This window comes from Pelodiscus sinensis, chromosome 7, assembly GCF_049634645.1.
Source record: "Pelodiscus sinensis isolate JC-2024 chromosome 7, ASM4963464v1, whole genome shotgun sequence".
NCBI classification, from domain to species: domain Eukaryota; kingdom Metazoa; phylum Chordata; order Testudines; family Trionychidae; genus Pelodiscus; species Pelodiscus sinensis.
The window spans coordinates 60,942,580-60,955,756 of NC_134717.1; the positions used below are offsets into that span (position 1 = coordinate 60,942,580).

Below are 13,177 nucleotides of genomic sequence, written 5' to 3' on the forward strand. Positions count from 1 at the left end.
CCTAGAAAAGAAGCCAAATGGGCATCACCCATGCTTACTACAGTCATTATAGCACTTTCATAAGACAATCATTGTGAAATTTGCCTTGGAAACGCCAAGAGCAATGTAGGGGTAAACTGAGGCAGTCCATGGTATTCTGCTAAGAACTCTCATCTAAATCCTAAATTATGAGGCTAGGCTGGAGAATGCACAGAGCAGACAGTTAACTTGACCGTGGTTGCCCTGGCAACCACATTCCTCATGCTGATAAAGCACTGGTGTGGTCCCAAAACAAACCGTGCAGAAGTGTTTCTCACTGTCTCCTTTATTTCTAGAAAATAAGCCTGAATCTCAAGGACCTCGCAAATGCAAGGCACTTTTACCCCCACAGTAGACGTATCATAATTTCAGTAGACAAAATTGCCATCAACATGTCTTTTGTTTATGCTGGTTTATTTAGCTTGTTAGGAATAATTACCTGTATGATTAATAAGATGTTTAATTTGCAATGGGTGGAGATACAGTCTAACCTTTGTAGTTTATTGGCTTATGTGCTCATTCCATTTCTGCTGCTAGACCTATCAAATCACTTCACCTCCATGCATCTTCTGCCTATATAATTTAATGTATGTTTAACTAGTGCTCGCCAGGTTAACCCCTGGTTGGTACCCCACTAGCGCTGGTGCACAATAAATCCTATACTTGTTTTCACCATATCCAGTGTGTCCGGAATTATTCCCTACAAGCAACGAGAAAATTAGTGGCTATTCTTATCAACCAAAGTTTCATAGTAAATAGTAAAACTACCTTGTTTAGTAGAAACTGTTGCATTCTCAGTGGTATTCATCAGGGAACTTATCATAGCCATATGCCGAGAGATATCTCGAAAATAATCAATTTGCGGTATAGTTTTTTGAAACCTTACGTTTAAAAAAAAACAGACAATATTAAAAGAAAATAAAGGGGCCCACATTAATAATTACAGGAAGAAACACTGGCATGGAAGAGCTCAAAGAAGTCCTTACCAACTCATTTGTGACTGGATTTTTGTGGGATCCCCGATCAGTACATCTTGAAGTTCTCGCGCAACCCTGTTGTGATTCACGACATTTGTCACAAGGTGACTGCTTAACTCAATGCTGTGAAGGAGCTGCTCGTGAAATTGACTCTGCTCACACAGTGCTTCAAAGCGCACGGTCGGGAGCTGACACATACGCTGCAGTGATTTAAAGCTCTGGTAGTCACAAAGAAGCTTTATCAGGCTTCGGAGGCGCGATGTCTTTAAATTGAAAAAAAGAGAGACACACAAGTTCTGGAAGAGGATTATCAAAAGAGGGCCTTTGGCTAAAGAATATAGACATTGCTTCTATTTCGGATTCTGCTTTCAAGCCCTTGAGTTCAAAAGCTCTTAAAATAAACTGAAATTCACGTGGGCTGTTACCAATCTAGGAGAGGCAGAAAAGTCTACGGGCTAGCGACAAGTCTGCTACTGTCCTATATGACTTTGAGCAAGTCACTTCTCTTCATGCCTCTGTTTCATAGAATCATTGAATCCTAGAACACTAGAACTGGAAGGGACCTCGAGATATTATCGAGTCCAGTCCCCTGCCCTAACGGCAGGACCAAGCACCATCTAGACCATCTCTGACAGGTGTCTCTCCAACCTGCTCTTAAATATCTCCAGTGATGGAGATTCCACAAACTCCCCAAGCAATTTACTCCAGTGTTTAACCCCCCTGACAGTGAAGAAGTTTTTCCTAATGTCCAACCTACACCTCCCTTGCTACAGTTTAAGCCCATTGCTTCTTGTCCTATCCTCAGAGGCCAAGAACAACTTTTCTCCCACCTCCTTGTGACACCCTTCTAGATACTTGAAAACTGCTATCATGTCCCCTCTCAGTCTTCTCTTTTACAAACCAAAGAAGCCCAATTCTTTCAGCCTTTCCTTCCACTCTTTAGCTTCCTTTAGGTCTTTTCAGTCTTTCCTCAACTACCCTTTAGCTTCCTCATCTATTTTTATCGTAAAGTCTGTAGGGATGCGATTATCTTTACTATGTATTTGTAGTGGGCCTAGATCTCTGGACTTTGGAGTCAGTTCAAGCAAATTGAACACCTCCCTTTCCTCCCAACCAGGTAAGTGCATTTGCTGTGACCATGTGGGAAATAACACTATTTCTCCTTGGTAACAGCCACCCCCCAAGCACAGGCTCCAGTGCTAGCTCATGTCAGAGGTTTTTAAAACGGTTTGCCATGTGCTGGTTCCCGGAATACTCCATTGCCCATGGATGTTCCTCTGAGCAGACTTACTTTGACCTGTAGGATCTCTGGAATAGAAGCATGTCTCCCAGCGGTGTCACTTAGATTGAAAGGAGCATCCTTCAGCCGAGTGCGGTTCAGGAGAAGCGCTACCGTTTCTGTCAGGGGAAAGAAGTTACTTTCAAGGACACCTGGGCTACGTCTAGACTGGCATGATTTTCCATAAATGCTTTTAACGGAAAAGTTTTCCGTTAAAAGCATTTTCAGAAAAGAGCGTCTAGATTGGCACGGATGCTTTTCCGCAAAAGCACTTTTTGCGGAAAAGCGTCCGTGGCCAATCTAGACGCGCTTTTCCACAAAAAAACCCCGATCACCATTTTTGCGATTGGGGCTTTTTTGTGGAAAACAAATCTGAGCTGTCTACACTGGCCCTTTTGCGCAAAACTTTTGCGCAAAAGGACTTTTGCCTGAACGGGAGCAGCATAGTATTTCTGCAAGAAGCACTGATTTCTTACAGTAGGAAGTCAGTGCTTTTGCGGAAATTCAAGTGGCCAGTGTAGACAGCTGGCAAGTTTTTCTGGAAAAGCGGCTGATTTTCTGGAAAAACTGGCCAGTCTAGACACAGCCCTGAGGTTTTCCAGAAAAATTGGAAACCTGAACTTCCTCCATGAGGGTCAGCTTTCCACAGGGGCTGAGCGCACGCAGACCCCAATGAGTTCAGATGGTGTGCAGCACCTCTGCAGCCATCAACTGTATCTCTATGGTCCAGCCTTTTAGATTCTCATCCCCGCACAGGTCCCTTCATGACATGGCATTAAAGGGCCGGAGTGGTGTAAATGGGCCCCTGTGGCAGCCAGAGAATTCTCCTAGGGCAGGCATGGCAGGAGACAGCCATAAAACAACCTCCTGAGAAGCCCTCACCTAGTGGTACACAGTCCGAGCCTGGCTTCCTTCGCGCTCCGGGGAGCGTGATCTCTATCTGCCCCTTTACTAAAACCTTTCGTTTTTCAGGGTCTGATCTTCGAGAGGCCAACTCCCTGCTCCCCAAACCGACCCCAGAATGGAAACCACACTCGTGAAAGCAAAGAGGCCTGTAGAGGAAATAGCAACTCCAGTGCTGCTGCTGGAAGTAGGGACCCAGCGTGTCCACACGTCGCACCGTGCTCCCAACGGAAGCTTAGCTCTCGGAATCATGGCTGCCGTCATAAAGGAACAGAGAAGTCACACCAGAACACAGCAGGGCTGAAGATGCTAGGTTCACATTGCTAAGGAGGTATCGGCAGCATATATTTTACTACAATGTCACACACACTGTGAAGTGTTCCGTGTTTTTCTGATTACTATGGTGGACACATTACACTGACAGTGTGATACAGTTAAAGAACCAAAAAAACAAACAAACCCTAAAATAAAAATAAAAATGCACAAGACAAATCAAAAGGCACCTTCTTCTCTGAGGTTCTGAGGCCTCACAGTGCCAGCGGACTTCCAAGGACACTAAAAACACGCCGTACCATTTCTTCGCGTCATTACAGCTAACATTTTTTAAAGACAGACTTAAATCATTACCAGATAATCCCCATGGCGTTAATGAAAAAAAATGATTACCTGACAACTCACTATCTTGGCTGCCACTCACATTCATTAAACAGGTCAGGTAAGGTTTGTAGATGTTATTGGAGGACACCTGTAAGATGGCTTTTTCCAATTCTAAAAACAGAAACCTGGAAAATAAGACCACAATTAGTCCATTTCTGCTTATAACAAGCAAGGAGCATTGTTGAGTAGCCTGCTAGCAGCATGAGGGCTAGATTCTTGGGTGGTGTAAATCAGTATGACTTCCCTGAAGTCAATTGATTTATATCGTCGGAGGATGGAGTCCAGCCATGGGCAACCGAAGCTAGTGGGTGGGCCGCATGAGTGGCCCTCCTCCATCTCCGTGGGCCGCAAGATGGTTGTGACCAAGGAAGTCTCCTAGCACAGAGTAGTTTTGCTAATTGCACTCGCATGCCTAGAATTTGTAGGATGTGCCAACCGAAACCTAGCAGCGCTTTGGATGTAGAGGGAGCACACGTCTCTCGTAGTCAGTGTTGTGTGCCAACAGCATGCACCTCATTTCATGTACCCTGGCTTTACATCTGTGTCACCTTAGCAATACTAGTGTGTGTGTGGGGGGGAGGGGGAAACTACGTGGATGGAAACCCGTGGAACTGTGAGCAGCAGTAAACAAAATGTCTCATGGGCCATACATAGAACCCCGACGGGCTGCGTGCAGCCCTGCGGTCACAGTTTACCCACCACTGATCTAGTCTGTGAAGATGCGCCCGATTTTATTGCATTGATCTCTTTTGCTATTCTCTCACAAACAATAGAAAAAGTCGCCTGCAGAAATTCATGCAGACCACGAGTAAAAGAAAATGTATATTAAATGGTCACTCAGGTGAATGAAAGTGACTGGCCTTAAAGGCACAGTAGGGAAAACTTTCAAGCAGGTGGAAGTCATTTAACTAGGGGGAAGAGGCTAAGGAGTTTAATTTTCTTCAGGTGAGGGTTTTCAAAAGCATTTAGCATTGGTCTATCTCTTCTCCTGCTGGAGCCAATGGTTAAAACTCCCTTTGACTTCAATGGAGACAGAGGCAGGCCAACTAGGAGCATTTCTGGAAATCTCTCCCACTGCATGTAAGGTTTAGTGACTTATGAAATCTTCCACGCCCTCATGTTCTCAGTGTCCATATGGTTTGGAACCAGAAGTAAGGGTGGTAGGTCTTAGACACAGAATCAGAGAAATGGAGGGATGGAAGGAACCAAAGGAGGACACCTCCTGCTCTGAGGCAGGGTCAAATAACCCTAAACCAATCTGACAAATGTTTGTCCAACCTGTTCTGAACAACCACCAATGAGAAGGATTCCATCAGCTCCCATAGATGCCTATTCCAAAGCTTAACTACCCTGATCAATGCTGCTGCAATTGATCTTCCGGAGTTTGATTTAGTGAGTCTAGTTAAGACTCACTAAATTGAACTCAGAGGGTGCCCCTGCTGGTACTCCTGTTTTTGTGAGGAATAAGGGAAGTCAACGGGAGGGCTTGCTCCCATTGGCCTCCTACTGTGGGGATGGCGCTAAGCTTGGCTTAACGTAAGCTGACCCCAGCTACATACTCTACGTAGCTGGAGTTGCGTACCTTAAGCCGAGCTTCCAGATCTAGTGTAGACACGACCTTAGAAATGGAACTGCCCTAGATCTCCCCTGCTGCAGATTTAGATGATTACTTCTTGTACGTTCAAAGGATCTGAAGAAAAATAGATCACCTTCCTTTTTATAACAGCCCCTAGCCCACTTGAAGACTGTTACCAGATCCTCCTCTTGGTCTTTAAAAACTTTCTCAGTGTTTTTAAACCCTTCCTTATAGGTGAGGGTTTCTAAACCTTTTATCAGTTTTGTAGGTTTCCCCTGAATTTTCTCCAGTTTCTCCATATCTTTCCTAAAATGTGCCACACCAACTTGGACACAGCATTACAGCTGAGGGTTCATCGGTACCAAATGGAAAGGAACAGTTACCTCCCATTACTTACATTAATACACCTCAGAATGATATTAGATGTTTTTGCAACCGTATCACATTGCTGCCTCATATTCAATTTTCTGCCTACTGTTAGCCCAGATCCATGTCAACAGCACTACTGCCTCGCTAGTTGTTTCCCATTTTGTAGTTGTGCGTTTGATTTTTCCTTCCTAACTGTAGCTTAGGTTGAACCTCTCTAGTCCAGCATCCTTGGGACCTGACCGGTGCCGAATCAGAGAATTTGCTGAACCACAGGAGGTCACTGTTTTTCTAGCAGCATTACTAACACTTCCACTGCTTACTGGGCCCTTAGAAGCAGAGAACACTGAGAGCCAAGATGGGTGGCTGTAAACAGACTTTATAGGACTGCAGGAAAGTTGGCCACACCCATGATAAGTGGACATCTGGTGAACTAAAATCATACCAGACCACAGATATTGCCGGACCAGGCAGTGCCAGACTAGAGAGGTTCAACCTGTACTCTTTGTCTGTTTTTATTCCATTTCCTCTTGTTGATTTCAGATCCATTCTCCTTTTTTTGTTTTCAAGGTTGTTTGAATTCTAATCCTCTTCTCCAAAGCACTAACAAAGCTTCCAAACTTGTGGTCATCCACAAAGTTCACAAGCACGCTTTCTACTTCATTCTCTGAGTCACGAATGAAAATATTGACTAGTACTGAGCCCAGCATAGCCCCATCAGGAAGCCCCACTCAAAATGTTCCCCAAGTTTGCCCACTGATAACTTCTCTTTGTGTATAGTCTGGCAATTCTGCACCCACGTTGTAGCAATGTACCCAAGACGATGCTTCCTGAGCTTTCTTACGACAATGACACGTGGAACTGTAAGAAAAGCCTTACTAAAATCAAGATATATTGTGTTTACTGCTTCCCTTTATCCACTAGGGACAAAGAAACAAATTAGGTTGGTTTGGCGTGATTTGCTATTGGAAATGTATGTAGGCTGTTATTTGTAACCTTATTATCCTCTAGGCGCTCACAGGCAGTTTAATACAATTTGTTTCAATATCTTTCCAGATATCAAAGTTAGGGTGAGTGGTTTATCATTCTCTAGGCCCTTTCCAGTCCTGTTTTTAAAGCTAGGTGTTACGTTTATCCGTCTCCAGTCCTCTGGGGCCTCAGTAATTATGAATCGATCTGAGATTGCTTCAGCTAGCATCTTAAGTGCCCTTTGGTAATTTCATCAGCTCCAGCCAATGTAGATACACCTGATTTATTTAACTATTCTTTCACCCGTTCTTCCGCTGTTTGGGCTTGTGTTCCTTTCCCCCATGTTGTTAACGTTAATTGTGTTGAGTACCTGGTCACAATTTATCTCTTTAGTGAAGGCTGAAGCAAAACAGGCAAAGACCACAGCCTTCTGGAGGTCATCCATTATTGGCTATCCTTCCCTGCTTAGTAGGGGGGCTACATTTTTCCTTGTATGTCTCTTGCTGCTAATGTATTTATAGAACCTTTCCTTATTGCATTTTATGTCCCTTGCTAGTAGTTCATGTAAGTGCAGCATAATGTTGCTCCTTTAATTGACAAGTAAAATAAACTAATGCCAGAAGCTATTGTAGAGTCTACAAGAAATTATGACAGTTATTAAACTGGAAATAAATTAACTTACTGGGCGATCAAGTTGGTAGGAGACAGGGTTTGTTTGCCTTCATTCCGAGTGAGGGCTTTATTGAAAAAGGTTTCTGCTATAACACGGAAAGGATGAGCCATGCTGCCCAATATACCATCAAAATTGGCTCTAGTAGAGACAGACTCTGGACTGCGATCCATTTTCAATAAGGCTAGCCGATCAGAAAAGTTCAGTTTCTTAACATGAGCGGCATCTATTGGTGCGGATTGGCTGTCAGCCAGATCCCTTTTCATCACTTCCAGCAGCTTTCCATACCCCACTGGTTTGGTCAGATTCCATTTGGTGCCTAGCAACTTGTCAACTTTTTCCCAGATACTGAAGAAATTATTCCATTCAGAGGGGCTGGGGGAACTACGGACCATCGGTAGTAGTTCATACAGTCTGGAGTTCCACTGGGTACCAATCCAGGGAACAAACAAGTTCTTCCAATCCACTGAGCTCCTAGACAAATTTTGTGAATTCATGTCCATCGCGTTCAAGATGGAAGCAATCAAACAGCTTAAAGGATGGGATTTAAATACTCTGTCCATATGCTGAAAAGCTGGCAGTGGGCAGGTTACCTTACTGTGGGACAGTTCTTTAGAGACGGCTGTCAATGCTTGGTACTTTTCTTCTATCCAAGGATTTTTAACGTGAAAGATAGTATTTAAGGTTGAAAGAAAACGAGAAGCAAACTGTAATGACTGGACAATACATGACAATTCACTTGACAGATATTCACTATTGTTTCTGTAGATGCTGGCAAATTCTGGAGTCCGCTCTAGGTTTCTGATAGCAAGTTGAAACAATTCAGTAAATGTTTGATTTTCCATGGTTCTGGTGTGCATGTCCATGGAAGTAAACAGGCGTTCACAATGGCTTCCTAGTAAGGACTCACTAAGTGTGGTATTTTTAAGGAACGTCTGAAGTGTTATGTGAAGAAAGTCTTGGACAGAGCAGTTCTGTGGCTTTTCATTCTGAGTATTACTTTCTGCTAGGAAGGGACTCAGGGCTAGCTGCAAGAAATCCAACACTTTTGCTTCTAATGAAGTATCGGGGTGTAAAGAAGGCTGGTTGAGTTCCCTTCGAAGTAGTAGGTGTGAGAAATTATAGACCACAGCTATTTTTTCTTTATGGGATGCTTCGCCCAATCTGGTGTCATAAAGGATTTTCAATCCTATCCACAATATTTTAGGCAATCTCTGGATGGAGTTATTGTCGAAATTCATCAGCCGATCAACAGCCTTCAGTCCACTGACATTAAACTTTTCTTGGACGTCATTTAAAATGAAGATGCCCCTTTGTACTGCTTGCAAAAACTTTGAGAAACTGGGTTCTCTGGAGTCTGCTCCATGATACGCTTGGGATGCAAGTTTCATCCACTGCTCCAGTTTGTTACTGAAAGGGAGACCTGAATTTTTTCCCACTGTCTGTAACAGTTTTTGCAAGGCGTCGAAAAGGGACTCAGAGGCAATCACATCTGTACTGTTCCATTCTGTGGACCCTAATATTTCAGCAATGCGCCTGTAACTAGTGAACTCATTCCCCTGAGTGGAATTTTGGAAAAGCTGCATTCGTTTAGACAGGGAAGACATCAGTAGGTAATATTGAGTTGTGTACACCTTTGCCTTGTAAGCAAGGAGTTTTTGGAGGGATAAAAGCTGGTCATTTAAAATGTGTCGATACCAAATTACGCTAGATAAGTTTAAAAAACGTTGTGTTTCCCCTGAATAGAGATTCATAAAGAGACGTCTTTCAGCAGGGGCCTCGCTTGGGGGAGCAAAACTTTTAAACAGCCTCTCTGAGACTGGATTGTGGTTTGTGGCAGAAGTTGTGTTGAGGAAGAGTTTTAGCACACTAAATATATCTTCCAAATATGAGGGTTTCATTCCCAAGTTAGACTTATAAAGGAACTGGTGTGCTTTTGATTTCTTGGCAGCTAATCCAATGTCAACAACATTGAAAGTTTTTGTCATCATTTCCAGGAGTTTCACTTCTGTCAGGTTCCATTTGGTGACTGTCAGATTGCCAATGCTTTTCCAGAATCTTGAGAAATATCCCCATTCAGACTGGCTGGAGTTGTTTTGGATCATCTGTAACACTTCATATATCCTGGCATTCCACCGGGGAACAACTGGCCGTAGACTGGAAAACAGAGGCAACCCAATCCAGTCCAATGAACTGCCAGAGATATTTAGTGACTTCCAGTCTGTTTCATTCAAAATAATAGGCACCAAAATGTTTAAAGGATAAGATTTAAATACACTATCCATAGTCTGAAAAGCTGGAATTAGGCAGGTCACCTTATTCAAGGGCAGCTCCTTAGAGATGGCTGTCAGAGTCTGATACTTTTCTTCGATCCAGTGATGCTTAAGGTTGGAGACAGTGTTTAATTTTGAAAGAAAATTAGAAGCAAACTGTAATGACTGGATGATACAAGACAGCTCATTCGAGAAATATTCACTGTTGTTTCTGTAGATGCTGGCAAATTCTGGAGTCTGCTCTAGGTTTATGATGGCAAGTTGAAACAATTCAGTAAATGTTTGATTTTCCATAGCTCTGGTCTGAGTATCCATGGAAGTAAACAGGTGTTTGCAATGGTTTCCTGGTAAGGACTCATCGAGTGTGGTATTTTTAAGGAACATCTGAAGTGTTATGTGGAGAACGTTTTGGATAGAGCAGTTCTGTGGCTTTTCATTCTGAGTATTATTTTCTGCTAGGAAGGGACTCAAGATTAAATGCAAGAGATCCAACACTTTTCCTTCCAGTGAAGTCTTGTACTGTAAGGAAGTCTTGTTAAACTCTTTTTGAAGGAGCAGCTGTGAGAAATTATAGACCGCATTAATTTTGTCCTTGTTGGATACATCACTCAATTTGGTGTCATAAAGGATTTTCATGCCAGCTCTCAATATTTCCATCAATCTACCAGTGTTGTTTTTGCCAAAATTAAAAAGTCGATGAATAGTTTCTAATGTACTGATATCAATCTTTTGCTGCAAATCTTTTAATATGTCCATGGTTTTTTGGATGGCTTCTATGGCCATTGAGATATTGGCCACTTTGGAGGCTTCGCTACCATGCTCTTGTAACATGTGGGTTGCAAATTCTGTTAGTTGTTCCAATTCTGTATTGAAAAGAGCACCCGAAGCATTATTCAGTGAGTGTAAACAGCTGTGCAGGGTATCAGCGTTCTTCCATTTTGTGGACCTCAGTTTTTCGAAAATCTGCCAATAGATATTCAGCTCCTTCCACAGGTCTTCGGGGATGGAATTTTGGATTGCCCGTGAAAGTTCAAAAACAATTCCCAGTGGATAGCAGTAACTCATATTCGTATTCTTCATACTAAGAAAGATTCTCTGGAAAGTATTGAACTGCTCCTGAAAGATTTCACCGACAGTAGGTTCAAGAAAGGAACCTGAAAACAAAGATGGGATTTCTTGCATTACACTGAGGCAGTGTTTTATGTCTTCAGGCAATGATGAAAACTTATGAGATATCTTCATTTTGATAACATCCCATGTTTTACTTGTATTAAAATACGTCTTATTTAAAAATGCTAGATCCCATATCACTGTAGCTAATTTAAACGTTCTTTGAATTTCATTCCAATGTGCTGCTACATTGAAAACAGAAGTCCCATTAAAATCTTTGAGAAGTAGAAGAGATGTGACGTTATAGACTTCATCAATTGTTTCCTTACTTAATGGTTTCCTTAATTTATAGTCATAGAAGATATTCATTCCCAACTTCAGAATGTTATGCAATCGCTGAATGGTTCCGTTCTCAACATCAGTGAATGGCTTTACATTTTCTAATTTGTTTCTATTCAAATTTTGTTGGAAGCCTTTTAAAAGTTGTAGGGACTTTTGTATGATTTTTAAATACTTTGAGAAAGTAGCTCTTATGAAGTCTTCTCCATCAAACTCCAGTAATTTGCTTTTTCTAAAATGAACGAAAAGTATTTTAGAAAATATGAAATCAGTTTAAGTGAAAACATAAAAGCTGTTTGGAGAAAAGAGCGCACATTTCAATCATTTTTTTTGTCATTGTCTATGACTCTAAGTCCTTTTTTACCTCCAAACTTCTTCCATCTGAGATACCAAACTTTGTTTGTCTTTCCGGTTAATAGAGAGATTGCAAATATCAGCCATTGTTGAGCTGTTAGTTTTGCCTACAATGGAAGCATAAAGAAGATGCATATGTGAGTTTGGAAACAGAACAGAATATTATGGTTCTATTTGTAAACTTGGATGTCTAAAGTTAAGCATTCAGGATATGTCCACACTGCATGGCTATTTCGGGATTCTGGAGGTATCCCAAAGTAGCTACCTCGTGTCTACAGAAGCCACCATTATTTTGAAATATTTTTCAAAATAACGGGCACGCTATTTTGCCATCCTGATAAACCTCGTTGCACGAGGGATAAGGGATGCCTCGAAATAGCTCATTATTTCAAAATCTGGCGCTGTGTAGACCAAATTTCAAAATAGATTCAAAATAAGATACATAATTTGTGTAACACAAATTGCATATCTTATTTTGAGTGTAGGGTGCAATGTAGACACATTCTTAGATGTATGTTTAGGTAGCTAAATAAGTAGTTTGTTTTCCCCATCTGAGGAACACTTTGTGGTCATGAACATCTGGTTGCTAGCAGATGGCACGCCATTAGCACTCTCAGCATCTTCTGGCAGTAACACAACTCAGAGTGGCCTACTTGGTCAGCTTCCTGTGCTCTTCTTCAAGGCCCTTCACAGTTCTGCTCTGCCTCAATAATCGGTTCTTATGTCTGTGGGCGTCACTTCCCATGCCTTCTGCTCTGCAAACATGGACATCTTCAACCTTGTCCCCTTCTGCTGCTCCCACCAACCACCTAGATTTTTTCTAGACCTCACCTTAGCCATGGAATTCCATCATGTACTAAAAGCCCACAACCTCCCCTCCTTGCCAACATCTCCCATCCGTGAATCACTCGGAACACGACAACAAGAAACTGACTGTGACCAGGGTAAAGAAGACTATGGAGAATAGCAAATTTTGTAGATGTATACATAAAATATGCTTTCTCTCTCTCCAGATCAGTCATCTCATCCACCTGAGCATACCTGACAAGTTTCAAAGCCTATGCCTTCACTGCTAATAAGCATGACTATACAGCGAGACAATCCCCTGAAGAAAGCTATCTCGCTCCTAAGACAAGGCAGCGCAGCGTTCATCTCTGTGTAGTTACATGAGTTCAGCATTACACCCTTCACCAGGGCCTACCTACACCAAGGTTAAAACTGCCGTACTTTATTTCCACTACGTCAGTGAGAAAGCAAATTCATACTATCATGCAGTAAAAATTTACCTTCTTTGGCAGCAGCAGGTTAACTGAGGAAGAGTTTTATGTTTCCATGGGAAACAAGACATTTTATTTACTTACTTGGATTTGTTAAAAGTTAAAGGGACAATTCACAATGGCAAGCCCGGAATGGCACGAGATGGGTTTGGTAACCTACACGCTCGCTGTACGTTTCCCCTTGGTTTTGCCATTTTTCCAACAAAGATACAGCTCGTTTCAGGTATCTTACCTTGTTCTGGATAGATCAGGGAATACACAAGACACACAACCCTGTTCTGGATAGTTTCATTACTTATGACTGGTGGAGAAACCTTTGGAGGTGCCCGCAGAGCACTAAAGAGAAAAACAAAAAAAATAAATTGTGTCTCAGAGTTTATCAAGAGAAACAAAAGAGCATGGGAAATAC

The 13,177-nt window shown here is 42.2% G+C and overlaps 1 protein-coding gene across 1 annotated transcript in view; it reads right to left on the minus strand.

Moving 5' to 3' along the window:
• The window catches only part of ABCA12 (ATP binding cassette subfamily A member 12), a 129,251-nt gene that overhangs the window by 91,508 nt on the left and 24,566 nt on the right, over positions 1-13,177 (minus strand). The window contains exons 8-14 of the mRNA XM_075933955.1: positions 13,001-13,104; positions 11,502-11,598; positions 7,428-11,369; positions 3,844-3,959; positions 2,287-2,393; positions 1,005-1,258; positions 787-899 (exon numbers count right to left, since the gene is read on the minus strand). Of these exons, the coding sequence (XP_075790070.1) occupies positions 787-899; positions 1,005-1,258; positions 2,287-2,393; positions 3,844-3,959; positions 7,428-11,369; positions 11,502-11,598; positions 13,001-13,104 (4,733 nt within the window). The remainder of the gene's footprint in view (positions 1-786; positions 900-1,004; positions 1,259-2,286; positions 2,394-3,843; positions 3,960-7,427; positions 11,370-11,501; positions 11,599-13,000; positions 13,105-13,177) is intronic.